General features: G+C 42.4%; 1 protein-coding gene across 5 annotated transcripts in view; it reads left to right on the plus strand.

Annotated features, from left to right (window-relative positions):
• The window catches only part of WASF1 (WASP family member 1), a 177,966-nt gene that overhangs the window by 67,904 nt on the left and 82,741 nt on the right, over positions 1-27,321 (plus strand). For 4 of the 5 annotated variants that reach the window (XM_033939544.1, XM_033939541.1, XM_033939542.1 and 1 more), the window contains exons 2-3: positions 193-353; positions 20,804-20,938. In XM_033939544.1, coding sequence (XP_033795435.1) covers positions 221-353; positions 20,804-20,938 — 268 coding nt within the window. In that variant the 5' untranslated portion in view covers positions 193-220. The remainder of the gene's footprint in view (positions 1-192; positions 354-20,803; positions 20,939-27,321) is intronic. The other variant, XM_033939545.1, reaches the window with a different exon arrangement.

Raw genomic sequence — 27,321 nt, forward strand, 5'->3', positions numbered from 1 at the left:
CGTAATTTACACACATACAGTACATATGTACACTGTCAATGCTCAGCCTAAATTCTGCCCATGTGAATACAAATACATATCATCAGCTTTGGTTTTGAAATTGTTTTTACCATTTGGAATAAAAAAAGCACTTCAACATTCTGCTTTGTAAGCAAGAAGGTAATGATTGAGCTCTGTTTTTGGTTTTTACAGGTGTGCCGGTGTTCCAAGTCTTCCAAAGATGCCCTTAGTGAAAAGGAACATAGATCCCAGGCATCTGTGTCACACAGCTCTGCCCAGAGGAATTAAGAATGAACTGGAATGTGTGACCAACATTTCTTTGGCTAATATAATCAGGCAACTAAGTAGCCTAAGTAAGTGCTTATTAACTTAAAATTGCTCTATTCTAGCCAAACTTCCTAAGATCACCATTACAACCCTAATGTGCTGCATATTTTCTATTGAGAGCAGGACTGAGTCAGGCACCCAAGTAGGTGATGTCATTGCACATTGCTGGGATGGAAAGGCTCTGTCAGAGCTCAGTTAGTGTAAAGTTTTGAGCAGACTCTAAAACAAAGCTGTACATTTGGACAACAATCTATGAAATACAAGCTTGACTGTAGAAAAAATTATTACTCTTTCCCACTGCATCACTTTGCACTTGCTCACATTAAACGTCATTTGCCATTTTGATGCCCAGCCTCTTGCAATTTTTCACAAGCCTCTTGCGATTTAACAACTTTGTGTCATCAGCAAATTTAATTATCTCACTAGTGATTCCCATCTCTAGATCATTGAGAAATGTTAGAAAACAGAGAATACCGTATTTTTCACTCCATAAAACCTACTTTTTTTCCACCCAAAAGTAGGTGGAAATCTCGATGTGTCTTATGCAGTGAAGATACAAAATTTGTACCCCCTGTACCGTTGTAAACACCACCTTGCAGCCGCCGCACCACCTTTTTAAAACACCCCCGCCACTGCACCACCTTTTTAAAACAAACACCCCTGCCCACCACTGTCGTACCTTTTTTAAACATCCTGCTGGTCCAGCGTGTAACCATCCCTCGCTAGACGGCTCTCCTACTATTTCCCAGCCAGTGGTGCACAAGTCAGGAGCACAGAGGTCAGGAGCAAGCTTTACGCGCTCCTGCTTGGGCCCGTGCCACTTTCGAATAGTTGGCATCTTGCGGGACTCGCGAGAACTGCTAGCAGCCATTCAGAAAACGGCACAAAGCCAGGAGGGAACAAGGAAAGCGCGCGCCTGACCTGTGCGTCTGCTGGCCGGTAAATAGTAGGAGAGCCGTCTAGGGAGGGAGGGAAGAATTTAAAATAAATCCTGGTGGTCCCTCATATTCTGGCAGGGGACCCTATGCCTTGTATGCAGGAAACCTCTTCATGGGCTCCGGCGCGGCAAGTGCCTTTCTTACCGGTGAAGCAGCTGAGGAATAGGAAGATGGCTCTGCACTCCCGATGGTGAGTAATACTATAGCCTGGGCTTTTGACTCTGCTGGCACTATAGAGCTAATAAAAATAATTAAGGCAAATAAACCACCTTCATATTGTAAAAAAATAAAAACAAAAAACCCCACATTTAAGTTTGTTTAAGTTAATGCATTTGTATAAACTTCATGCATGTGTATTCCTAAAAGGATAGATTACAAATCGGTGTGTACTAGTTAAGCTTATTTATGCTGTTTGGTGTCAAAATTTTGACATTGTCTTAACACGCCTACGCTGCTTAAAAATTTATAGTAGGTGTTGCATTTCCTTTTTTTAAAATCTTTATTCATTTTTTCATCTTACAACAAGTGTATCAAGAAATAACATTTGAACTTAAAAACATCACTTGATATTCTATTATAATCAACTTAAATTAATGAAATTATAACCCCTTCCCTCCTATCCCTCCCATATCATATGCATTCACATATATTATACAATATAATTTTTCCTATTAATCCAAACATTTAATAAAGAATCAGAACCCCCCCTCCCTATCCCATCATTTCAATTGTATTATTAAAGGAAAATGTTAACTACTGATTACAATAATCTGTTAATGGTCCCCAAACATCTCAAAATTTACTAAAATATCCTTTCTGTGTGGCTAATGTTCTTTCCATTTTATATAGATAACATAAAGAATTTCACCAAAAACTGTAATTTAATTTGCTCCAATTTTTCCAATTAAATGTAATCTGTTGAATGGCGACTCCTGTCATAATAAGTAAAAGCTTATTGTTTTTTGAAGAAATCTGACTCTTCACGCTCACTGACATGCCAAATAAAATAGTATCATATGTTAAAGCCACCGGATTTTCTAATAACCTATTTATTTGGCCCCATATTGATTTCCAAAAAGCCAAAATAAATGGACAGTAGAATGATCTAAAGTAGATGATCTAAAGTCCCAGCTTCGAGATGACAATGCTAACATCTATTAGACTTAGAGCGATCTAATTTTTGTAAATGAACAGGAGTCCAAAATGCTCTTTGTAACAGAAAACAACAAGTTTGTTTCATAGATGCAGATACTGTACATCTCATCCTCCAAGACTAAATTCGTGGCCATTGAGATGCAGTAATTTGATGCTTAATCTCAATACTCCAAATGTCCCGAAGACCAGTTTTTGGTTTTTTATTCATAAATCCAGATATCAGTTTATACCACTGTGCGGCCTGGTGTCCCAAGAAGTCCACCTGAAAGCATAAGAACTCCAAACTATATTGATTATTAAGATTTTTCCATTCAGGGAACCCCGGCTGAATGGCCTGCTTCAGTTGCAACCATCTAAAACTCTGTGATTTATTAAGACCAAATTTATGTTGCAACTGTGAAAAGTCAAGCAGCTTACCTTTAGATATAACATCATCTAAACTAAGTACGTATACCTGCCATTACCCAATACTTCCAGATGATAATAATAATAATAATAACAGTTTATATACTGCAATACCATTAAGTTCTATGCGGTTTACAAAGTTTAAGCGAGGTACAAAATTGATTGAACTTAAGAGGTGTGAAGAAAGAGAGTTAATAGGACAGGAGATTTATTGTTGAGGAGAAAGTGATTAATAGGACATAGGAGGAATCAATTATAGAGGGTCAATGGGTGAGTGGGTCAGTTGTGTAGGTATTTTAGGAACAGGTGCGTTTTTAGACTTTTCCTGAATTCCACATAAGTAGTGGGCGAAAGAAGTTGTTCTAGGTCTTTACCCCACGATGCTGCTTGGTGAGCGAGAAGATGTTCATGGTGTTTTTTCAGTTTACAACCTCTAACTGGGGGGGATACGAAGTTGGAATGTGAGCTTCTCTTGTGTCGATTGGTGGAGAAGGAGAAAAGGTCAATTATGTATCCAGGAGCCAGTCCGTATAGTGCTTTATAGCAGAAGCAGGCAAATTTAAACTTTATGTGTGCTTCCATCGGTAGCCAATGCAACTGCCGGTAGTAGGGTGACACGTGGTCGAATTTCTTTAGTCCGAAGATCAGTCTGACCGCTGCATTTTGCATTAGTTGTAAATGTCTCATATTTTTTTGGGAGATGGATAAATAGGCAATGTTACAGTAGTCAAGTAGACTTAGTACGAGGAATTGGACCAGGATTCTGAATGCCGACGTATCGAAATAAGCTCTGATGGATCTAAGTTTCCAGAGAGTGAAGAAACCCCTTCTGATTAAGGAGTCCACCTGGTCTTTCATAGTTAGGCACTGATCCAGAGTTATTCCTAGTATCTTTATGGTGGGGTGGTTGGGGTAACTAAGTTCATTGATGCATAGTGGTGTTTTGGTGTCAAATGGATGTGGTGAAGCAACGAAGAATTTCGTTTTTTCTGAATTAAGTTTGAGCCGGAAGTCTGACATCCATTGTTCCATCACTTTTATGGCTTCTGAAGCTTTGGGAATAGTTTCCAAGATAGAGTTGGCGAATGGGATGATAATCGTGAAGTCATCTGCATAACTGAATAGTTTTATCCCCAGCTGAGTTAATTGTGTGCCCAGCAAGGACATGTAGACGTTAAATAGCAATGGGGATAGTGGTGACCCTTGTGGTACACCGGAAGGGTTGCTCCAGGTATCGGAAAGCTCATAATTGAAACGTACCTGATAGGTGCGGGACATAAGGAAGCCACGAAACCAGTTCAACACCTCGTCTCTGATACCAATAGCATCTAGGCATTGTAACATTTTCCCATGGTCTACCAGGTCAAAGGCTGAACTCATGTCGAATTGCATGACCAGGGCTTTGAGGCCAATTTGAATCTTGGAGTTAAGCCATATAGTTTGATTTGTTGATTTATGTATTGGAATAGGTGTTAGGTTATTTACGTATCTTAAGGTTTTCCATGTATCTATTAATATTCTGTTTTCTTTATATATCCTAGGCATTTTGATACTAAGAACATGGTTTAGTCGCAGAAGAAACATGAGTCACCATTACAACCATATCCAATCTGGAATATTTTCAATGGGCTTTGGGAGGACCCAATACATACCTTGGCGCATAATATAGGCTTGATAAAAATTGGGAAAATTTACCCCTCCCTCCACAATTGGTCTTTGTAAAGACACTAAAGCAATTCTAGCAATTTTACCCAGCCAAATACATTTTGTAAGAATACTATTTAACTTTTTGAACAAAGACCCCTGAAAAAAAAACTGGTATCATACCCATTTGGTAACAAACCACAGGCAAGATCATCATTTTAAGTTTGTACTCTCCCTCACCAAGATAAATGTAAAGGATTCCATTGCTCAAACATTTCTGTTACCTTCAGTAATAAAGATTTTTCATTCACCTTCATTGTTTCTTCCAGCGTATTTTTTATCCAAATGCCTAAATAATTTATTCTATCTTCTTTCCACATAAAGGGAAACGAGTCAAATAAACCTTTTGGACAATGCACATTAAGTGGAAGAATTTCTGATTTGATCCAATTTATCTTATATCCTGAAAATTTTCCAAATTTCTCTATCAATTCAAGTAAACATGGAATGGTTGTTTCAGGATTTCTCAAATGAAGCAGTATATCATCTGCATAAGCAGAGACTTTATATTCACGTTCTGAATAAAGAATATCCTGGATCGCCTTCACTTGTTGAATAGGTAGCAACAAGGGTTCCAATACATATCAAAAAGCAAAGGAGACAAGGGACAACTTGTCTAACCCCCCTCTGTAAATTAAAGCATTCTGAAAAGTTATTATTAATATATAATCTAGCAGCAGGGGAACTATACAAGGTTTGAATCATTTGTATAAATCCCGAACCTATTCCAAACCATTCCATAGCCTGATACATGAAGGTCCATTCTACTCGATCAAAGGCTTTCTCTGCATCTAAGGATACAGAAAAGGCCGGATCTTTCATGGCTTTTGTTAGATATAACATATGAAAGGCCAATCTGGTATTATTAGAAGAATGTCTTTGAGCAACGAATCCTGCTTGGTGCATACCAATAATATAAGGGAGAGCCTTAGCTAAGCGTAACATAGAAACATAGAAATAGACGGCAGATAAGGGCCACGGCCCATCTAGTCTGCCCACCCTAATGACCCTCCCCTATCTTTCTCTGTGAATAGATCCCACGTGTCTATCCCATTTGGCCTTAAAATCAGGCACGCTGCTGGCCTCAATCACCTGTAGTGGAAGATTGTTCCAGCGATCAACCACTCTTTCAGTGAAAAAGAATTTCCTGGTGTCACCTCGCAGTTTCCCGCCCCTGATTTTCCACGGATGCCCTCTTGTTGTCGTGGGACCCTTGAAAAAGAAGATATCTTCCTCCGCCTCGATGCGGCCCGTAAGATACTTGAACGTCTCGATCATGTCTCCCCTCTCTCTGCGCTCCTCGAGCGAGTATAGCTGCAATTTGTCAAGCCGTTCTTCATATGGAAGATCCTTGAGTCCCGAGACCATCCGGGTAGCCATTCTCTGCACCGACTCCAGTCTCAGCACATCCTTGCGATAATGTGGCCTCCAAAATTGCACACAGTATTCCAGGTGGGGCCTCATCATGGATCTATACAATGGCATAATGACTTCCTCCTTACGGCTGACGAAACCCCTTCGTATGCAACCCATTATTTGTCTTGCCTTGGATGAAGCCTGCTCCACTTGATTGGCAGACTTCATGTCCTCACTGACGTAAAGCCAAAAGTTTAGCCAGAAGTAATTTGAAACCAAAGTGGGATCTTTATTTGGCTTTGGCAAAACTATAGTTAAAGATTCAGCCATAGTGCCTGTAATGCAACCTTTATTTAGTTGAGTGATATAAATTTAGCAGATAAGGCAATAAAGTATTTTGACACGATTTATAAAACCCTACCGTGAAACCATTACCACCTGGAGCGGATCCAACTCTAAGGGACAGGTGTTGCACTTTCACTTAATGTAACTAATTTTAGGAAACTATAATTACTGTATATTTTTAAATAGTATTCCAGGGTTTACTGTACTTGCACAAACATTTCATTGTTTGTCGTGTGGGCCTCGCATGTCTCTAAAGCAGAGCATCCCTAAGCCTGCCTTGGTTTACCTCTTTAGACAAAAAATTGCATTTATTCAAGATCTTCACAGTTAATATACAGTATATGAGAGAAATTGTCTACTTTGAGAAGCAGGCATATAATGAATATACTGAAAATCTGCCTAGCTATAGAGTCAATGGGTCAGGTTTGAGAAGCACATTCTAAAAAAGAAAGGAAAGAAAAGATTTTACACTTACCATATACTTTATAGTGTACAAATGAACTGAGTCTTTTTAAGATTAGTATAAAGGTACTGTATTTTTTGCTCAATAAGACACACTTCCCCCCCCCAAAAAAAAAAAAAAGTGGGTGGAAATAAGGATGCGTCTTATGGTCAGGTGCGTCTTATGGAGCGAAAATTACGGTAGGTTTAAATGGTCATTCTCAATGGAGAAGGATAAATAGTGGGGTTCCAGTCTGTGGTGATACCGCTGGTTTTTGTCTTTCAACAAATTGTTAATCCATAATAGGACATTATCTCCTATCACATGACTCTATTTCCTATCACATGACTCTAATTTCCTCAGAAGTCTTTCATGAGGTAGTTTCAAGTTTTGTTCGACTTTGATGAATCGCTTATTTTGTTTTACTAAGAGAGATACAAAAGTAATAAAATATAAACATATTTTTACACACAATTTAAAATTTAAAATAATGGGGTAGACAATTAGACATATAGACTAACTAATACAAAAGGAGAGAGGGGATAGAACTACAATTAAGTATTTTTAAAGTTCAGAGGAGAGACATATGGTAAAAACAATAGGACGGGGAATTTAAAAAAAGAAAGAAAAGGAAAAGAGAGAGAGGAAAAAAGGCAATTAGAAAAGGAATTTTATATAAAAACCAAATGTACTTTAAAGGTTAAAAGCATCTTTAAAAAGAAAGCTTTTTAAATTACTTTTAAAACGGGCCAAATTGTTTTCCTCTCTTAAATGTTGTGGCATAGCGTTCCAAAGCTGCGGCATCATCACTGAAAATATATTGTGTCGTCGTGTCCTAATAACTTTCAAAGAGGGGACTGTTATAAGCTTTTGATTAATAGACCAAAGTGAATGTGGAGTACTGTAAGGGATGAGTAATATATCAATGAATTGTTGTTCATTTGTAGAGAGAGTTTTCAATGATAAAAGTAAAACTTTGAAAGTGATTAGATGGTTAATTGGTCATATTTTTTTCCATTATGTTCTGAATTATCTGAAGGCGCTTTTTTTCCTTTTGTGTGATGCCTATTAGTAGGGAATTACAGAAATCGAGTTTTGTGATGATTAATGAGTGTATTAATATATTTAATGATTTTGGCTCCAGAAATTTAGAAATTGAGCGGATCATTCGCAGCCTATAGAGACAGAATTTAACTATACTACTTTTGTACTCGTGGTAGGAGAGTTTATTGTCGATGATGACTCTGAGAATTTTTAATGAAGTTACTAGTTCCAGGTGAATGTTATTAAGAATAAAAGGCTCACTTAAATTTATTCTCTTCCTCCATGGGAGGAGTAGAGCTTTTGTTTTCTGTATGTTTAAGGGTAACATATTGGAATTTAGCCACTGTCTGACACACTCAAGCTTTTTATTGATCTCAAGTATTTCTTCTTTATTTTCCAGGTTTAAGTTGGATATCATCAGCATATGTAAAGGTGGTAAATTCAACGGACTGACAAAGGCCTAAGAGGGGTGACAGAAAGATGTTAAACAGTAATGGAGACAGAGATCATTGGGGAATTCCATAATTAAGAGCATAGGGTTTGGAGATGGTGTCATTAAAGATAACCTTAGATGAGCGGTTGGTGAGAAGATCTGAACCATTCTAATATTTGATCACAGACACCTATAGACGAAAGCCTTTCAAGAAGTAGCACATGATCAATGGTGTCAAATGCTGCTGACAGATCTAAAGAAAAGAGAATAAAAGAGTTATTATGGTCTAGATCACATGTGTCAAACACAAGGCCCGCGGGCCAAATGCGGCCCGCCAGGCCTTGCAATGTGGCCCGCACCGCGCTGTCATCACTGCACGCCGCTGCGTTCCATCACAATGACGCGCGGTGACATAGGAGGCTTGTGATCTCGCCGGCCGTACTTGCTATCTATCCCCCCCCATCGACCGCCCCCCCCCAAGACCCTCCGACCCCCCCAGCCGACCCGCGACCCCCCTGGCCGACCCCCACGACACCCCCACCCCCCTTCCCCGTACCTTTTTGTAGTTGGCCGGACAGACGGGAGCCAAACCCGCCTGTCCGGCAGGCAGCCAACGACGGAATGAGGCCGGATTGGCCCATCTGTCTCAAAGCTCCGCCTACTGGTGGGGCCTAAGGCGCCTGGGCCAATCAGAATAGACCCGGGAGCCTTAGGTCCCACCAGTAGGCGGAGCTTTGAGACGGATGGGCCAATCCGGCCTCATTCCGTCGTTGGTTGCCTGCCGGACAGGCGGGTTTGGCTCCGGTCTGTCCGGCCAACTACAGAAAGGTACGGGGAAGGGGGGTGGGGGTGTCGGGGTCAGCCAGGGGGGTCGGAGGTTCTTGGGGGGGGGCGGTCGATGGGGGGAGGGGGGTTTGCGTCGAGGGCAGGAGGGCCTGGGATCCCTCCTGCCCGTAATGTAGTGCGGGGTGGGGGGGGGTCGCCGTGGTCAGGAGGACTTGGGCTCCCTCCTGGCTCGATATTGTCGGGGAGTTGGGGAATCGGCGGGGCAAGAGGGCTTGGGCTCCTTTTTGCCCCGATCGTGTCGGGGAGTCGGGGGGGCAAGAGGGCTTGAGCTCCCTCTTGCCCCGATCGTGTTGGGAGTCGGGGAGTCGGCGGTCCTTCGGGGTGGGGGTGCAGGTGCGTGCGAGCGGTCCTGCTTGGGGTGAATCGGACGTCGGGGGGGGGAACTATGTAAAAAAATACACAGCAGAAGCTGCCAGTTCCTGGCATAAAGTGTAGGCATAAAAATCGCAACAGAATCTGCTATCTGTACCCAGCCAGGCATTTATTGACTGACTTTTTCATTCTAACGCAGATTTCCAATAAACTACATCTTTTACTGCCAATATTGATCCCAAAATGTCCAGGAAAAGAAAAGTTGACGGTGAAGGCAGACAATTTAATGACAAATGGGAAAATGAATACATGTTTGTGCTTAGTGAGGGCAAACCAGTGTGTATATTGTGTTATGAGACAGTGTCGGTGATGAAAGAGTACAATATACGTCGTCATTTTGACACCAAACATAATGTTAAGTATGGCAAATATACTTTGGAAGAAAAGCATAAAATTGTTAAAGAACTAAAAGGCAAACTACAATCACAGCAGCAAATGTTTACAAAGGCTACAGCGAAAAATGATGCTGCAGTGAAAGCAAGCTTTATAGTGGCTAAAGAAATTGCCCGTACTTCAAGGTGTTTTTCAGAGGGTGCCTTTTTGAAGCAATGCATGCTAAAAGTGTGTGAGAAAGTATGCCCAGACCAGATACAGAGTTTTCAAACTGTCAGTTTGTCAAGAAACACCATTGCAGACAGAGTTCAAGAACTCTCAGGAAATCTATCATCACAGCTGGCCGAACAGGCATGCAGTTATCTCGCTTTTTCACTTGCTATCGATGAAAGCACAGACAACACTGATACAGCGCAGCTGTCCATCTTTATACGTGCTACGAAGACCGACCTCTCTGTCACTGAGGAACTTTTGGATGTAGCTGCCATGCATGGGACGACGACTGGTAGAGATATATTTGAGGCTGTGGAGAAATCTATAAATAATTTTAAATTACCCTGGGAAAAGTTGGTGGGGCTAACTACCGATGGCGCACCTTCAATGTGCGGAGAAAAGAAATTGGTTGGACTAATGAAGGAAAGAATGCAAAAAAGTCACTGCCACACACCCTTGATTACTTATCATTGCATTATCCACCAAGAGGCTATGTGTGGAAAAGTTCTGGACATGAATGACATAATGACCACAGTCATTAAAACTATTAACTTTATAAGGGCACGTGGCCTGAATCATCGCCAGTTCCAGCAGTTTTTACAGGAGGTGGGTGCAGAGCATGGAGATGTGCCATACCACACAGAAGTAAGATGGCTGAGCAAGAGCGCAGTCCTCAAAAGATTTTTTGAGCTCAGAGAACAAATTGCTCTTTTCATGGAAAGTTTCATGCCTGAACTGTCGGATCCCGCCTGGCTATGTGATTTTGCTATGATGTGTGACATATGCGAGCATCTCGCCCAACTGAATCTGAAGCTGCAGAGACGCAAACAGGTCATCACGAAGATGTCTGACATGATCACAGCATTCCAGCGTAAACTTCAACTATGGAAGTCCCAACTGGAACAGGACAATCTTGCCCACTTTCCCGTTTGTTTGAGTATCTCAACCACTATTTCTGGTACTTTTCCTTGCAGTCGGCTGGCTACCAAAGTTAGCCGTTTACTAAGTGAATTTGAGCGCTTCTCTGACTTTAGAACACAGCACTCAGGCTTTGACATCTTTGCCAATCCTTTTACAGTTGATGTCAACAATGTGCCCCATCACCTTCAGATGGAGATAATCGAGCTTCAGTCTGACAGTGGCCTGAAATCAAGGTTTCAGGATGTTGAAATTGAGGACTTCTACCCTCTACTGCCCCCTGACTCAATGCCAGAGCTCCGACTTCATGCTGCCCGTATTCTATCCATGTTCGGGAGCACCTATCTTTGTGAACAGATGTTTTCAATAATGAATCTGAACAAAAACAAGCACAGATCACGCATTACCGATGACAACCTCCATGCTGTTTTGCGGGTTGCTACAGCCCAAGAAATAAAACCGAACATTGACTCATTGATACGGGGAAAACGGTGTCAGACATCTAGCCAGAAAACAAAACAATGAGCATTTTAGGTACATTCCAATATTACTGTTTTGCTTGATACCAATATTACTGTTTTGCTTGATAGCATGTGAGTTGGTTAACAGCACTGTTAAGGAAAAGATTGTTCCACTCATTTTAAATTCACATTTCTGGTTAACATTGTCAGTTTATGACTGTTCAGTAAACCATTCGGCCTGCGATTTAGGCTGGATTTTAGATTTTGGCCCCTTCTCTGATTGAGTTCGACACCCCTGGTCTAGATGATAAGAGTATGTTTGTGGTCATACCTGTTAGTGAGTATTCTGTCATGGTATTTTCCTAAAACCTGTCTGATTTGTAAGGCATTGATAGATTCAACAAAATCTGATAATTGATCAAATACTATTCTTTCTCTAAGTTTGGCTATGAACGGGATATTAGCAATAGGATGGTAATTTGAAGTGTCTTCCAAGCTAGCTTTGAAGTCCTTTACAATCGGGTAGACTGTGGCAGTTTTCCATAGTAATTGCAATGATCCTGATTTAAGGCTGTTTAGGATGAGAGTGTGTATAAAGGAACCAAAGCAAGAAAAAATTTTTTTTAGAATGAGAGGTGGAATAATCTCTAAGCGTGAACCCTTTATATTAACTCTTTGGAAAAGGCGTTCAATAGCAGATATCGAGGGAAGTTTGAAAGTGGAACATTTAGCGAGTTGTAAATGGAAGTCTGCTGGAGCACTAGGAGTGTCTATAGACAGAGTGGGATCAAATTTTTTCCGTATGTCATCATTCTTTTTACAGAAGTAGTCAGCGAGAACTTGAGCTGTTGGGCTAGTATTAGGAGTTAGGCCTTGTCTCTGAGTGACAGGGGCAATGAACTTCAGAATAGAGTAAAGTACTTTATCCCAGGACAAGCAGGCAGGTATTCTCAAATATGGGTGACGTCATCGATGGAGCCCAGATGCGGACGCCTCACAAGCAGACTTGCTTGAAGAAACTCGAAGTTTCGAGTCGCCCGCACCGCGCATGCGCGAGTGCCTTCCCACCCAGGACAGGGCGCGTCTCCTCAGTTCTCAGTTTTCTGCGGAGCCGAGAAGTTCGTCTTTGACTCTCTGCATTTAACTTCGTTCATTTTTTGCCTTCTCTCAACCGCGGTTTGTGTTTGTTTCTTCACGAATCGCTGTTTTAGTTTATATTACTTCCAAAAAAAAAATTTTTTTTTCTTCTTCCATTCGTTTTCCGGCATGGGCTGCTCGACCGCAGCCCAAGGGCTTCGACTTTGCAGCTGCTATCTTTATGCCTATGTCCCGGCCTGTCACAGGCTTTAAGAGGTGTAGCAAGTGTCAGCGCACGATCTCTCTCACGGACCATCACAGATGCTGCTTCAAGTGCCTTGGGCCGAAACATCATCCTAGGTCGTGCCTGCCTTGCCATACACTTCAGCCTCATGCTTTCAAGCGTCGTTGCATTCTGGTGGACAAGTTTTTCGAGATGGAGTCTCCTACTGATCCCTCGACTTCGAAAGCGTCTTTGGCCTCGACTTCCATCGAGGCTCCTTTGGCGCCTACTGCTTCCACCTCGAGCCTCATCAGACCTTCATCGTTTGCAGCGGCTCTTGCTTCGACGTCATCTGCTGTATCTTCTCCTGTTTCCTCAGGTCAGATAGCTCAGCAGTCGGTTCCACCGGTGGTGATTAAAGTGTCCAAGACTTCTAAGTCGAAACACACTCACTCTACCTCAAAGGAACCTCCAGCCAATGCAGGTGGTCCGGTTTCAGACACAGATCCATCCTTGCCTACTTCTTTCCAGACCATGTTAGAGAAGCAGTTTATTCAGTTCCTTACTAACATGGGACCTAAACTGCTTCCTCTTATCCAGCCTGGGCATTCAGCAGACTCTCGCGAGGTCGAGCCGCTTCCTATGCCCCAGTCTGAGCTTCCACAGTCTTTGCAGAGAGCAGAGTCTCTGCGAGTGTCTGATCTGCCATCCAAGCACGAAAAGCAAGGAGCAGATTCTTTGCGAGTGCATCGACAAGAATCCTCACACTGTAAACAAGGAGCAGAGTCTTTGAGAGTGCATCGAGGTTCCTCCACGAAGCCTCTACAGCCTCTAGTCCTATTCATACACTGGCATCGGCTGCTTATGTCTCCGAGGCGAAATCTCCTCGATCCTCGAGATCTGGTTCCAGACACAGTTCTCACCACCATTCGAGGCCTTCATCGAGGCATTTTTCCAGGCATCGTTCTTCTCAGGATAGACCATCTTCCTCGAAGCCTTGATCTACTCCAACCTCGACCAGACCACCGACTCCTCATTTGAGGTCTCCGATGCCGGACCTCGAGGATATCCCGGTCTCGATTGCCTCGTCCAAGTCACCAGGTTCCTTTGATGCCTTTTTCCAAGCCAAAGCTTCTTCTTTGACACAGGCTGCCTCGACGTCCTCGAGTCCTTCTCGAGGCAAAGCATTGGCAGATCAGCTATCTTTCTCGTCTTTCCTGTGACAGATGGTTGTAGACTTAGATGTTCAATTGGATACTGGCTCCAAATATTCTAAAGAATATCTAGAAGTCATGCATGTTCCTCAACCTCAGGCAGATGCTTTTCTTCTGGAATGGACAAATCTTTTCCTCTATGCATTTCCTCCATTCCCTCTCATTCTCAAGACTCTGGTCAAGTTAAAGAACGATCATGCCACCATGATTCTAATCGCTCCTCGGTGGCCGAGACAAACCTGGTACTCCCTTCGACTTCAACTCAGCAGCAGGGAGCCATACCTTCTACCAGTTTTTCCTTCTCTGCTTACACAGAGTCAAGGATCTCTGCTTCATTCCAACCTGCAGTCTCTACACCTGACAGCCTGGTACCTCGCAACATAACCTCTCTTCAGTTTTCTCAATCTGTAAGAGACGTTTTAGAAGCTTCTATAAAGCTTACCACTAGACAATGCTATCACCAAAAATGGACTAGATTTTCTACATGGTGTTTTTGTCATCATAAGAAGCCTCAACATTCCTCCTTATCTTCAGTTTTGGACTATATTTTGCACTTATCCAATTCTGGCCTCAAGTCTACATCCATACGAGTCCATCTCAGTGCAATTGCGGCTTTCCATCAGCCTATTGACGGGAAACCGCTCTCTGCTCATCCGGTGGTTTCCAGATTCATGAAAGGACTTTTCAATGTCAAACCTCTTCTCAAACCACCTCCTGTGGTTTGGGACCTCAATGTTGTCCTTACTCAACTCATGAAGCCTCCATTTGAACCAATTGATAAGGCTCATCTGAAGTATCTCACTTGGAAAGTGGTATTTCTCATTGCCCTCACTTCTGCTCGACGAGTCAGTGAGCTGCAAGATTTAGTTACTGACCCACCATTCACGGTGTTCCATCATGACAAAGTAGTTCTTCATGCTCATCCGAAATTCTTACCTAAAGTGGTCTCAGAATTTCATCTCAACCAATCCATCGTACTTCCTGTGTTTTTTCCAAAGCCTCATTTTCACCCTGGAGAATCAGCTCTTCATACTCTGGACTGTAAACATGCTTTGGCCTTCTACTTGGAACATACCAAACCACACAGAACTGCTCCTCAACTTTTTGTTTCCTTCGACCCAAATAAGTTGGGACATCCTATTTCTAAGCGTACCATTTCCAATTGAATGGCAGCTTGTATCTCTTTCTGCTATGCCCAGGCTGGATTACCCCTTCACAGTAAAGTCACAGCCCATAAAGTCAGAGCAATGGCAGCTTCAGTAGCTTTCCTCAGATCTACACCTATTGAGGAAATTTGCAAGGCTGCTACTTGGTCCTCGGTTCATACCTTCACTTCTCACTATTGTCTGGATACTTTCTCCAGACGGGATGGACAGTTTGGCCAAACAGTATTACAAAATTTATTCTAAATTGCCAACACTCCCACCATCCCATTCTGGTTAGTTTGGAGGTCACCCATATGTGAGAATACCTGCCTGCTTGTCCTGGAATAAAGCACAGTTACTTACCATAACAGGTGTTATCCAGGTACAGCAGGCAGCTATTCTCACAACCCACCCACCTCCCTTGGTTGGCTTCTCTGCTAGCTATCTGAACTGAGGAGATGCACCCTGTGCTGGGTGGGAAGGCACTCGGCAATGCGCGGTGCGGGCGACTCGAAACTTCTACTTTCTTCAAGCAAGTCTGCTTGTGAGGCGTCCACATCGGGGGTCCGTCGATGACGTCACCCATATGTGAGAATAGCTGCCTGCTGTCCCTGGATAACACCTGTTACGGTAAGTAACTGTGCTTTGTCAAATGCCTTTTGAAAATCCATATACACAGTATCAGCTGGTTAAGCTTTATCCACATGTTCATTCACCCCTTCCAAGAAATGCAGTAAATTGGTGAGGCAAAATTTCCCTTGACTAATAAAATCCATGCTGGCTTTCTCTCATATCCGACAATAAAGGCCTGACACTACAAAAGATTCCTGGACAGAACCCTTGCCTTCCAGGCAGGCAAATGGAACGATTGGCTGACTAACATCATCACACACTCCTCAACCTACCTCAATTTTAGAAAATTGGTAAAAACAAGTTTGTTCAATCGGTTTGTAAACTAAGAATTTTTATACCTCTGCTAATTCAACCAGTAACCTTAAGTTTCAAGTTTCAAGTTTATTTCTGTTTTTGATTAATCGCCTATTTTAATTTCTAAGCGATGTACAAGGTACAATAAAATACAATAAAGAAACTTAATACAATAACTATGTTTTCCAATTCTGACTAACATGAGTAATAGGAAGGCGGGTAAAGTTACATTTTTGGGTATGGTGAAAAAAAAAGGGAAGAACAAAAGGAGGGGTATAAAATTTACCAAAGCACATTTCGTAAACATTAATTAATCATCTGTTATTTAGAGATTAAAAGCATCCTTAAATAAGTAGGTTTTTAAAAAGTTTTTAAACGTTGCCATATCTTGTTCTGTTCTAATGTACTGGGGGAGAGTATTCCACCATTGTGGCCCCGCGACAGTGAACATGTCAGCCCTACGTGTCCCTATGGTCCTTAATGAAGGAACTGTTAATAAACTTTGCTCAGAAGAACGCAGAGATCGTTGGGTTTTATAAGGAATCAAAGATTTTGATATAAATTGCGGTTCACTAGAGGAAAGGGTCTTGAAAATTAAAAACATAAGTTTATATAAGATCCTATGGCTAATCGGTAGCCAGTGTGCGTCTATCAATAATGGGGAAACGTGATCAAATTTTTTTGCATTATAAATCAGTTTGATGGCTGTATTCTGGATAATTTGAAGTCTTCTTTTTTCTTTTTGGGTAATGTTTAAAAGTAAAGCATTGCAGTAATCAATTTTAGCTATAATGAAGGAGTGAATCAATATTTTTAAAGATGATGGGTAAAGAAATTTGGCAATATCTATATAGCTTTCCACTTCTTCCATTATGTAAGATTGCATTGATGACTTTGAGAACCTTTTCTTCCATTATGTAAGATTGTATTGACGACTTTGAATTGTGAACTCTTCGCTGATTGTCCAGCGTTTCTTGTTGTAAACCGCCTTGAACTTTCATGGCTTTGGCGGTATATAAGAATAAAATTATTATTATTATTAATCCATGCTTATGATCTGTCATTTTGTTCTATACTCTCTACCATTTTGCCCAGCACCGATGTCAGACTCGCTGGTCTATAATTTCCTGTATCACCTCTGGAACCTTAAATCAGCATCATGTTGGCCACCCTCCAGTCTTCTGGTAATATGCTGGATTTTAGAGAAAATGATAAATTACTAACAATAGCTCTGCAAGTTCATTTTTCAATTCTATCATAGAAACATAGAAACATGATAGCAGATAAAGGCCAAATGGCCCATCTAGTCTGCCCATCCGCAGTAACCATTCCCTCTTTCTCTCTCTGAGAGATCCCACGTGCCTATCCCAGGCCCTCTTGAATTCACACACAGTCTCTGTCTCCACCACCTCTTCCAGGACACTGTTCCACGCATCTACCACCCTTTCCGTAAAAAAGTATTTCCTCAGATTACTCCGGAGCCTATCACCTCTTAACTTCATCCTATGCCCTCTCATTGCAGAGTTTCCTTTCAAATGAAAGAGACTCGACTCATGCACATTTATATTACGTAGGTATTTAAATGTCTCTATCAGCACTCTGGGATGTATATCATCTGGTCCAGGCAATTTGCTACTGTTCAGTTTGTTAAATTGACCCAACATCTTCCAGTGTACTAATAGATAGGACCCTGAAATCATTAGCACAATGCGTGGCAGCGGCAAAGAAAGCAAATAGAATGTTAGGCATGATAAAGAAGGGAATCACGAGTAGATCGAAGAGGATTATAATGCCGCTTTATAGAGCAATGGTCAGACCACACTTGGAATACTGTGTCCAACATTGGTCTCCCAACCTAAAAAAGGATATAAAACTGCTGGAGAGGGTGCAGAGACGAGCAACAAAGCTGGTAAAAGGTATGGAGAACTTGGAATATGAGGAACGACTTAGGAGACTGGGATTGTTCTCCCTTGGGAAGAGGAGACTGCAAGGGGATATGATCGAGACTTTCAAAATACTGAAAGGAATCGACAAAATAGAGCAGGAAAATAAGTTATTTACAATGTCCAATGCGACACGGACAAGAGGACATGGACTGAAGTTGGGGAGGGACAAGTCCAGGACAAATATCTGGAAGTTCTGCTTCACGCAGTGAGTGGTGGACACCTGGAATGCTCTCCCAGAGGAGGTTATTGCGGAATCCACTGTCCTAGGATTTAATAAAAAACTAGATGCACATCTCCTTACGAGAGGCATACAGGGATATGGGTGACTAAAATTACGCCAGGTGTACACCTGGCTGAGCCTCCACGTGTGCGGATCGCCGGACTTGATGGACCGAAGGTCTGATCCGGAGATGGCGGTTCTTATGCAACTTATGATTTGTTTGAGTTTCTCTGATTCATCAGAATTGAATACCATTTCTGGCACTGGTAACTCCTCCACATCTTCCTTGGTGAATACCAAAGCAAAGAATTAATTTAATCTCTCCATTTGGCCTTGTCTTTCCTGAGATCCCCTTTTATCCCTCGGTAATCTAGTGGTTCAACTGATTGTCTTCCCAGCTTCTTGCTTTTAATATATCTAAAAAAGTTTTTACTGTGTGTTTTTGTTTCAAATGTAATCTTCTTTTCAAGGTCTCTCTTTGCCTTCCTTATTAGTGCCTTGCATTTGACTTGCTATTCCATATGTTATTTACAATTATTTTCAGTCGGATCCTTTTTCCACTTTCTGAAGGATTCTCTTTTGGCTCTTCTAGAGACAGTTATGTACTGTTTCATTCAGATCTTTGTGTGGTGGGAGAGGGTTAGGGACCAATGTGGGGGCTCATAACTTAATCCCTCTAGTTGTCATCTGGTCAGTTTGGGTAACTTTTTGGCACTTAAATGCTTTTAAAACAGGTCTAGCTTAGAATGTCAAAGTTCCGTCCAGGGCATCTTGGGAAAGATTCAATTATTACCATAAGACATCCAAATTTAAGCATGCCCAAAACCCATCCATAACATGTCTCTAACATGCTCCCTTTAGTTTTGGACACACAAGTGGCTAGGATGCCTTGCAAGGTGTCCAGAAAGACGGTTTAGAAAATCCTGGTAATTAGGATGTCCAAGTGCCTATTTATGCCATTTTTTGGACATCTTAGTTTTTTGGAAAATGCCCCTAATTTGGCAGTGATCTGGCAACTAATTAGATGAATAACTCTCACTGTCTGTTCATTACGATCAACTCTCTATTAAAGGTGCCCTCGCCTCCGACTCTTACTTCGCTTTCTCCCCAGACCATAGCTGAGTACTTCTATGACAAGGTCCACAAAATTACCCTTGAGTTCTCGATCAACCCTTATCTGTCTCTCCCTCCTCCAGCCTGCCCTGCTGACCCTCCGTCATCCCCTACTACCTTTTCCTCCTTCCCGGAAATCATTGAAGAAGAAACTGTGCATTTTCTTTCCTCCTCCAAACTCACTACTTGTTCCTCTGATCCCATTCCCACCCGTCTGCTGATCACCATCTCCCCTACTGTCATCCCCACCTATCTGCCTATTCCTCAACCTATTGCTCTCCAACACACCTGATTGCCTTCAAACATGCTGTGGTTAAGCCGCTCCTGAAAAAGCCATTGCTGAACCCTAACTGCCCTCCTTATTATGGTTTACTCAGCTTAAAATATTGTTCTTCAAAGGGCTTAACAGAGTAATGTACAATTTAAAAATAAGTAAACTGTTTAAAAAAGACTGCCACAAAACAGACAGGAAAGAGTTATTGAACAATCAAAAATGTAAAATGAAAGGAACTAAAAATTTCTATACTACTATTTATTATTTCTATAGCACTATCAAACAGTTTACTTATGTTTAAATTGTACATTAGTCTGTTAAGCCCTTTGAAGAACAATATATTAAGCTGAGTAAACCATAATCATAAATGGAATCCACTTGGAGAAAAACAAAGTGAGCAGTGGAGTCTCGAGGATTGGCACTGGCTCATTCTATTTAATATATTTGTGAGCAATGTTGCTGTAGGGTTGGAAGGAAAAATTTGCCTTTTTGCAGATGACACAAAGATTAACAACAGAAGGACACTTCAAAGGAAGTAGAAAACATGACATAAGAACATAAGAATTGCTGCTGCTGGGTCAGACCAGTGGTCCATCGTGCCCAGAAGTCCGCTCACGTGGCGGCCCTCTGGTCAAAGACCAGCGTCCTGAGACTAGCCCTACCTGAGTACTTTCTGGTTCAGCAGGAACTTGTCTAATTTTGCCTTGAATCCCTGGAGGTTGTTTTCTCCTATGACAGATTCCGGAAGAGCGTTCCAGTTTTCCACCACTCTCTGGGTGAAGAAGAACTTCCTTACGTTTGTCCGGAATCTATTCCCTTTCAATTTTAGAGAGTGCCCTCTCGTTCTCCCTACCTTGGAGAGGGTGAACAACCTGTCCTTATCTACTAAGTCTGTTCCCTTCAGTACCTTGAATGTTTCGATCATGCCCCCTCTCAATCTCCTCTGTTCGAGGGAGAAAAGGCCCAGTTTCTCTAATCTTTCAATGAGAAAGGGATCTTGAAAGATTAGAAGAATGGTCTAATGTTTTGGGGTACAGAAATCGAAAGGAGATGTATGAGATAGGAGGCAAGAGACTGATAAGCACAGGTCAGGAGAGGGACTCAAAGGGATGAAGCATTGTGACAAGATGCTAAATTGCCAATTAATTAAATCTCTTCTGAATTTATTACTTTGCATATGATTTTGCTGATGGATTCAATATATATAAATTATTATTATAATTGTCATCATTTTCCCTATTGAATAATAACATGTCTAAAGTGTAACAAAACTGCTGAGCAAAAAAGATAATTCATATTTAATTATTTTGGGAGCATCGATGTGAGAAACTCGTTTTACAGCATTTTATATCATAATTTCCTTTTTATGCAGGTAAATATGCTGAAGATATATTTGGGGAGCTTTTTAATGAGGCACACAGTTTTTCCTTCAGAGTGAATTCTTTACAAGAACGTGTGGATCGTTTGTCAGTCAGCGTTACACAGTTAGACCCAAAGGAGGAAGAACGTAAGTCTGATTTGGAGATTTGCTATTTGTTAATGATTGCTTTGATTTTATGTGCACATGTTGGTACGAGGGGGTGCTGAAAAGTTCTCAACCCAACCAACTAACTTCCTAAATAATGAGCATTATTTTTCCTCTGTAGCTGAAAACCTAGTGCAATGTGACACCACCAGGCCCACCCAAAAACTTAAACTATCCTTCCCCTCGCTAAAAAGTATCCTCTATACGGGAAAATTGGGGAAATCTCTCCTCTTCAGAATCACAGGGCTTTGGAATAATCTTACTGCCCCACTACGGAATCTGGGCTCCTTCCAACTATTCCGAAAGCACCTGAAAATTAGGCACAAAAATGTAATGCTCTCCCCCCCCCTGTACTCAACCTCCAAACCCATTATGTTATTCCTTCCTATATTAAGCTCTTGTAAACTGTGCCAAGCTCTATAATTATGGAGAGGATGTGTTTAGTTTAATGGTACTGAAACAATAGGGTTCTATATCTCAACTTGCATATTGCTTGCAGAAAACTGTTAGTCATGTTTTCAACTCCACCTCCTTCTCATGGAGCTGCTCCTGCCCTCTCAGTTTGTTTTCTGAAGTGCTTCTGATCTGCTCTGCAGTTTTATAATTTTCAGGGGGGGGGGGTTCATTTAGAGGCTTGGTGCCAAGAGTTTTGCACTTGTTGGTCCTCTTATATTTCTGGAATTCAGAGGCCATCCACTGTGTAGCTGTTCATATCCCTGATTTACTCAGAATCTTGAGCGCAGGCTGTTTAGCTCCTTCCCAGCTCGGCTGGGACTAAAGTGGACTAGCTATGTGGTTCTTCCCCCTTTTGCAGCATGGTTTTTCGGGGGTTGAGGCTCAGTCCATCTGGCAGCCGGAAGACTAGGTTTGTCCAGCGAATCTGTGAGGCAGATGTCTTCTCCATTGATTCCAGCTGAAATCATATGCTCAGGCAGGCAGGCACCACATGCACAGTTAGTAAGGCTATTGTAGCCCATGGGGAAAATTGGGTTCCCAAAAGTTGAATTTAAAGGTTTCTGACCACAGGACCTAGGTCCCCCACATCTAAAACCCCTTTCCCTGTGAATATTTTTCCTTCAAGGAGGTCTCCATGGGCCATTTTTGGTGCAATTTTTCTGGCAGCGGCCTTATGGATTTTAAACAGGTTTTTTTTCTGTAGTCTCCATCTGCCTCAAAACCCTTCAGTTTTGCTTAAAATCAACAAAGATGGATTCAGGCCTTTTTACCCCATATGCCAGGTTTGTGCTGAATGGCTGGCCAAAAAGCGTCCATGTCCCATGTGCAATGAAGTATGTGGGGAGGGGGGATACACAGGAGGTGCGTTTCCAGAGGACAAGACCCTCTGAAAATGTATTGGCCAAGCACAGTCGCGTGGGTCCCATGGAGCCCAGGAGGACCAGTAGGGGGTCCCTGCTGGGGTCTTCACCCTGGATTTTGTGAACCTTATGTGGAATGACTATTTGAACTGCCGAGGGTCCTCAGAATCTGTTAACAGTGCACCAGTGGCGGCGATGCAGGGGTTCTCCTCTCAGCAAGCACCCCGACCAGACGAGGACACAGACGTGGACCAGGAGGTTCAGCCTGTCATTGACTGGGAGGATCGAAAATCCAAATCCATGCCACTTTTATCCCAGGATGAAGTTTCTCTGACAGAGTCTGCTTCTTTGCAGAAGGACAGCGTTCAAGAGGTGGTAGCAACCCAGGAACAGAGGGCTGTACAAGGCGCTGTACAAGCACGATGCGCTGGCTGTACAAGGCCTCTGCGCTTTTGAGTATTATTTCCACCTCGCTGCAAGAATTAAAGTTGGAAGTTCCTCCAGCTTTCTCTTATCAATGCTCTATCATGAGCAGTTCTGTGGCTCCATCTGTGTTTTTTTCCCCTCACATCCAGACATCACTAAGCTGGTTACTGACCACTGGGAGTCACCAGAGGGATCTCTTTGAGTGGCTAAAACTATGACCAAGCTGTATCCGATGGTGCCAGATTTCCAACAGCTGTTTGTTCAGCCGAAAGTGGTTTCACTGGTGGTGCAGATCACTAAATGAACCTTCCTGCCAAGTGAAGGAAGGGTGATGTTAAAGGATACTCAGGACTGTAAAGTGGACTTGCTCCTCAAGCAGCAATTTGAAGCTTTGACCCTAGGGATTAAGGTGGCAGTCACCTCTTCCTTTGTGGCATGTGTTTGTCACACTCGCCTGTCTCTGTCCTCAGATCCAAAGGATGAAGAAGATAGATCCCCAAATTTTCCTCTCTGTATGATCTTATCAGAGTTATGAGCAAGGTCTCAGCCTATGCTATCTCTACACAACAGATGCTCTTGATAAAACAGTGGGCAAAATGGTAGAAACAGTTATAAAAAATAAAATTGTGGAACACATAGACCAGGGGTGCCCAACGCGTCGATCGTGATCGACCGGTAGCTCAGGAAGGCAACGTGAGTCGATCACAGAGCCCATCCCGGGCTCTGTGATAGACTCGTGTTGCCGTCCCGATCTACCGGGCCTATCAGCCTTCCTCTCCCCGACGTCAAAGACGCCGACGCTGGGCATTAGGCTGTTTTTGTCATTTTGGGGGGGGGGGTGTCGTGGCGTGGCGGCGGCAGCAGCAACAACAGCCTGAAAAAGAAATCATCCTGGCCCGGGTCGGTGTCATACTCCGGAACTTCTACCTCTTCCAGCAGCCTTCCTATCTGGCCCTCTCCCTTCTACCTGCTTCTGGCCACACCCCCTGCTCCGCGGCTCTCTTCGGCAACTCAGCAGCAGCGATCGACACAAGCTTCTGACGTCAGGGCCTACCCTCTGCGAGTCCCGCTTGTTTCAACTTCCTTTTTCCACAAAGGCGGGACTCGTAGAGGGAAGGCCTCGATGTCGGCAGCTTGTCTTGATCACTGCTGCTGACGAGTTGCTTAAGAGAGCCGCGGAGCAGGGGGGTTTTGCCAGGTGCAGGTAGAAGGGAGAGGGCCAGATGTAGGACTCGTGGGTGAGGGAGCAGAAGAGAGAGAAAAAGAGAGAGGGGAGGGAAACAAAAGGAAATATTTCATACTGGGCTGGGCCGGAGTGGAGGGAGGGTGGAAAGATTCTGGCTACAGGGTGCAGTAACAAAGGAAAAGGGGGGAAAGCTGAAAATGGAGATAGTGACACAAAGGGTCCTACTGAATAAGGATAGAGATACAGAGGGGACATGAAGAAGAGATGAAATAGAGACATAGAAGTAATGCTGAAAAAGTGTGGGGGAGGGGGAGATAAAGGGCAAATGGTGAACATGGGGTAAAGACAAGGACAGAGACAAATGAAGAGTCTGAAAAAGTGGTGAGATAGGGATATAGGTAAGATGGACACAAAGAAGGGTGATGCTGGAAAATAGGTAGAATGGTAATTCTGACAGACACAGAAGGGAAATGCTGGATCAAGGAGAGATGGGGCTCAGGCTGGATGGAATGAGGAGAAATGCCTTGTTGGCCCAGAACTTCCTCTCCTACGTCAGAATTGACATCAGGGAGCGGAATGCTGGTCAGCGCGATGCTTCTGCAGGGAAAGCTTGGGATGGCGGTGGCTTGGGGGCTGTTCCCCGATGGCGGTGGCAGCAAACTGAGTGGCTTGGGGGAGGGCACGGAGAAAGAAAGAAAGGGGGCAGACAGGGAGACAGAAAGAAGGGGGAACAGGGAGACAGAAAGAAAAAGTTGGGGGAGAGAATGAGGTCTGGAGGAGAGGAAACATACAGGAGGCTGAAAGAAAGGAAGAAAGATTGGATGCACAGTCAGAAGAAGAAAGTGCAACCAGAGACTCATGAAATCACCAAACAGCAAAGGTAGGAAATATGATTTTATTTTCAATTTAGTGATCAAAATGTGTCGGTTTTGAGAATTTATATCTGCTGTCTATATTTTGCACTATGGCTCCCTTTTACTAAACCGCAATAGCGTTTTTTATCGCAGGGAGCCTATGAGCATTGAGAGCAGCACGAGGCATTCAGCGTAACTCCCTGTGCTAAAACCTACTATTGTGGTTTAGTAAAAAGGGAGGGGGTGTATTTGTCTATTTTTGTATTTTGTTACTGAGGTGACATTGCATAGAGTCATCTGCCGTGACCTCTTTGAAAAAACCCGGAATATGAATAATTAACATTTTCTCTGCCTTTCAGTGTGCTTTGTGGTTTTTTTTATTTTATTGTTGGTAGATCATTTTGACTTAGTCATTATAAAAGTAGCTCGCAAGCCCATAAAGTGTGGGCACCCCTGACATAGACAAACATGATTTAATGAGACAGAGTCAGCATGGGTTCAACCAAAGGAGATCTTGCCTCACCAATTTGCTTGACTTCTTGAAGGTGTGAATAAACATATGGATAAAGGAGAGCCAGTTGATATAGTGTATCTACATTTTCAGAAAGCTTTTGATAAAGTTCCTCATGAGAGGCTCCTGAGAAAATTAGTGTCATGGGATAGGTGGCAAAGTTCAGTTGTGAATTAGGAATTGATTATCGGATGGAAAACAGAGGGTAGGGTTAAATGGTCATTTTTCTCAATGGAGGAGAGTAAACAGTAGAGTGCCGCAGGGGTCTATACTGGGACCGGTGCTATTTAACTTATTTATAAATGATCTGGAAATTGGAATGACGAGTGAGATGATTAAATTTGCAGAAGACACTAAACTGTTCAAATGTGGATTGGTAAAAATTGTAGGTAGACCTTAGGAAATTGGAAGACTGGGTGTCGAAATGGCAGATGAAATTTAATGTGGATAAATGCAAAATGATGCACATTGGGAGAATAACCCAAATCACAGTTACCAGACGCTAGGGTCTACCTTGGGGGTTAGCGCCCAAGAACTGGGTGTCGTTATAGACAATATGATGAAATCTTCCTCCCAATGTGTGGCAGTGGCCAAAAAAGCAAACAGGATGCAAGGAATTATTAAAAAGGTATGGTTAACAAGACTAAGAATGTTATAATGCCTCTGTATCGCTCCATGATTCGACCTTATCTGGAGTATTTCGTTCAATTCTGGTCTCCTTATCTCAAGAAAGATATAGCGGCACTAGAAAAGGTTCAAAAAAGAGCGACCAAGATGATAAAGGAGATGGAACTCCTCTCGTATGAAGAAACTATTTTTCACTCAGAGAATAGTTAAGTTTTGGAATGCGTTACCAGAGGTTGTGGTAAAAGCAGATAGCGTAGCTGGTTTTAAGAAAGGTTTGGACAAGTTCCTAGAGGAAAAGTCCATAGTCTGTTATTGAGAAAGACATGGGGCAAGCCATTGCTTGCCCTGTATTGGTAGCATGGAATATTGCTACTCCTTGGGTTTTGGCCAGGTACTAGTGATTGGCCACCATGAGAACGGGCTACTGGGCTTGATGGATCCAGTAAGTATATTCTTATGTTCTTAAATGAAGGCAAACCTTAGTGAGAAACTAGAGATTTCATTTCATTGATAATAAAAATTTGGAATGTACTGATGCAAAAACATAAATAAAAGGAAATCATAAAAGAGACTACATGATGGGTTCTTTTACATCTCATGATTGGAGGAAGCTGGAGGATCTAAATAAAGAAGTTGCTAGCTAGTGTCACATTAATAGTGTTTCTCTTTGAAAATTTGGGCTGTATGAATGTTAAATGAAAGGAACTTTTCTGTCTGGGGAATTTACCTAGAGAGCTAATTAGCTGTCCAAATTCCTTTGAAAACTGCTCCAATACTGCCTCCTCTTTGCTCTATCAGGGACATGTGTATTTGATATTGCATTTGTCGGTCACCTGTGTATTTCTTTGCTAGCATTACTGGTGAGTCATGTTTTTTTATTTGTTTTGTTTTAATATTTGTGCATTATGTCCTTTTAGTGGCTCCAAAGAAAGCTACATATAATTTTCTGAAGCCTTTTTGACAGTTAAAACTGTAGATATAGACCTCTGACATAGTACCTGCAAACCTCTCTTTGGTCTTTAATTTTACTGTGTGAAGTGGTCCACTGTTGGCATTTCTGGTTTGCAAAAGATTTTATTCTGGAGACATGAAGTGACATCTTCCTTGCTCTTCTTGTTTTTTGTCTTTGGACTTGGGTTTGTAGGACTTATTCTCTTTCCTTTTGTTTTGCCAAATGCAATTGCAGATAGAAATAACTGGTTCTTCTTTCCTGGTTGTCAGCTCACTTTTCTAACCAGTAAGTAGGTCAGTTTATTCAAAGCTTGTGCTTACACAGTCATCACGCTGAGTTTCAAGCAGCAGCTGCTGCCCCTATCCACACCTAAATCTAGGGTCTGCATTTTTCATAATGCTCTTACTAGAGGTGTACGGGGAAATCCATGAACATAACTGCCCCCCTCCTTTCTCTTCTGTAAGTCAGCGTTATATGCTTACATATCGTTACC

Source organism: Geotrypetes seraphini, chromosome 3 (genome assembly GCF_902459505.1).
Source record: "Geotrypetes seraphini chromosome 3, aGeoSer1.1, whole genome shotgun sequence".
Taxonomy (NCBI): Eukaryota; Metazoa; Chordata; class Amphibia; order Gymnophiona; family Dermophiidae; genus Geotrypetes; species Geotrypetes seraphini.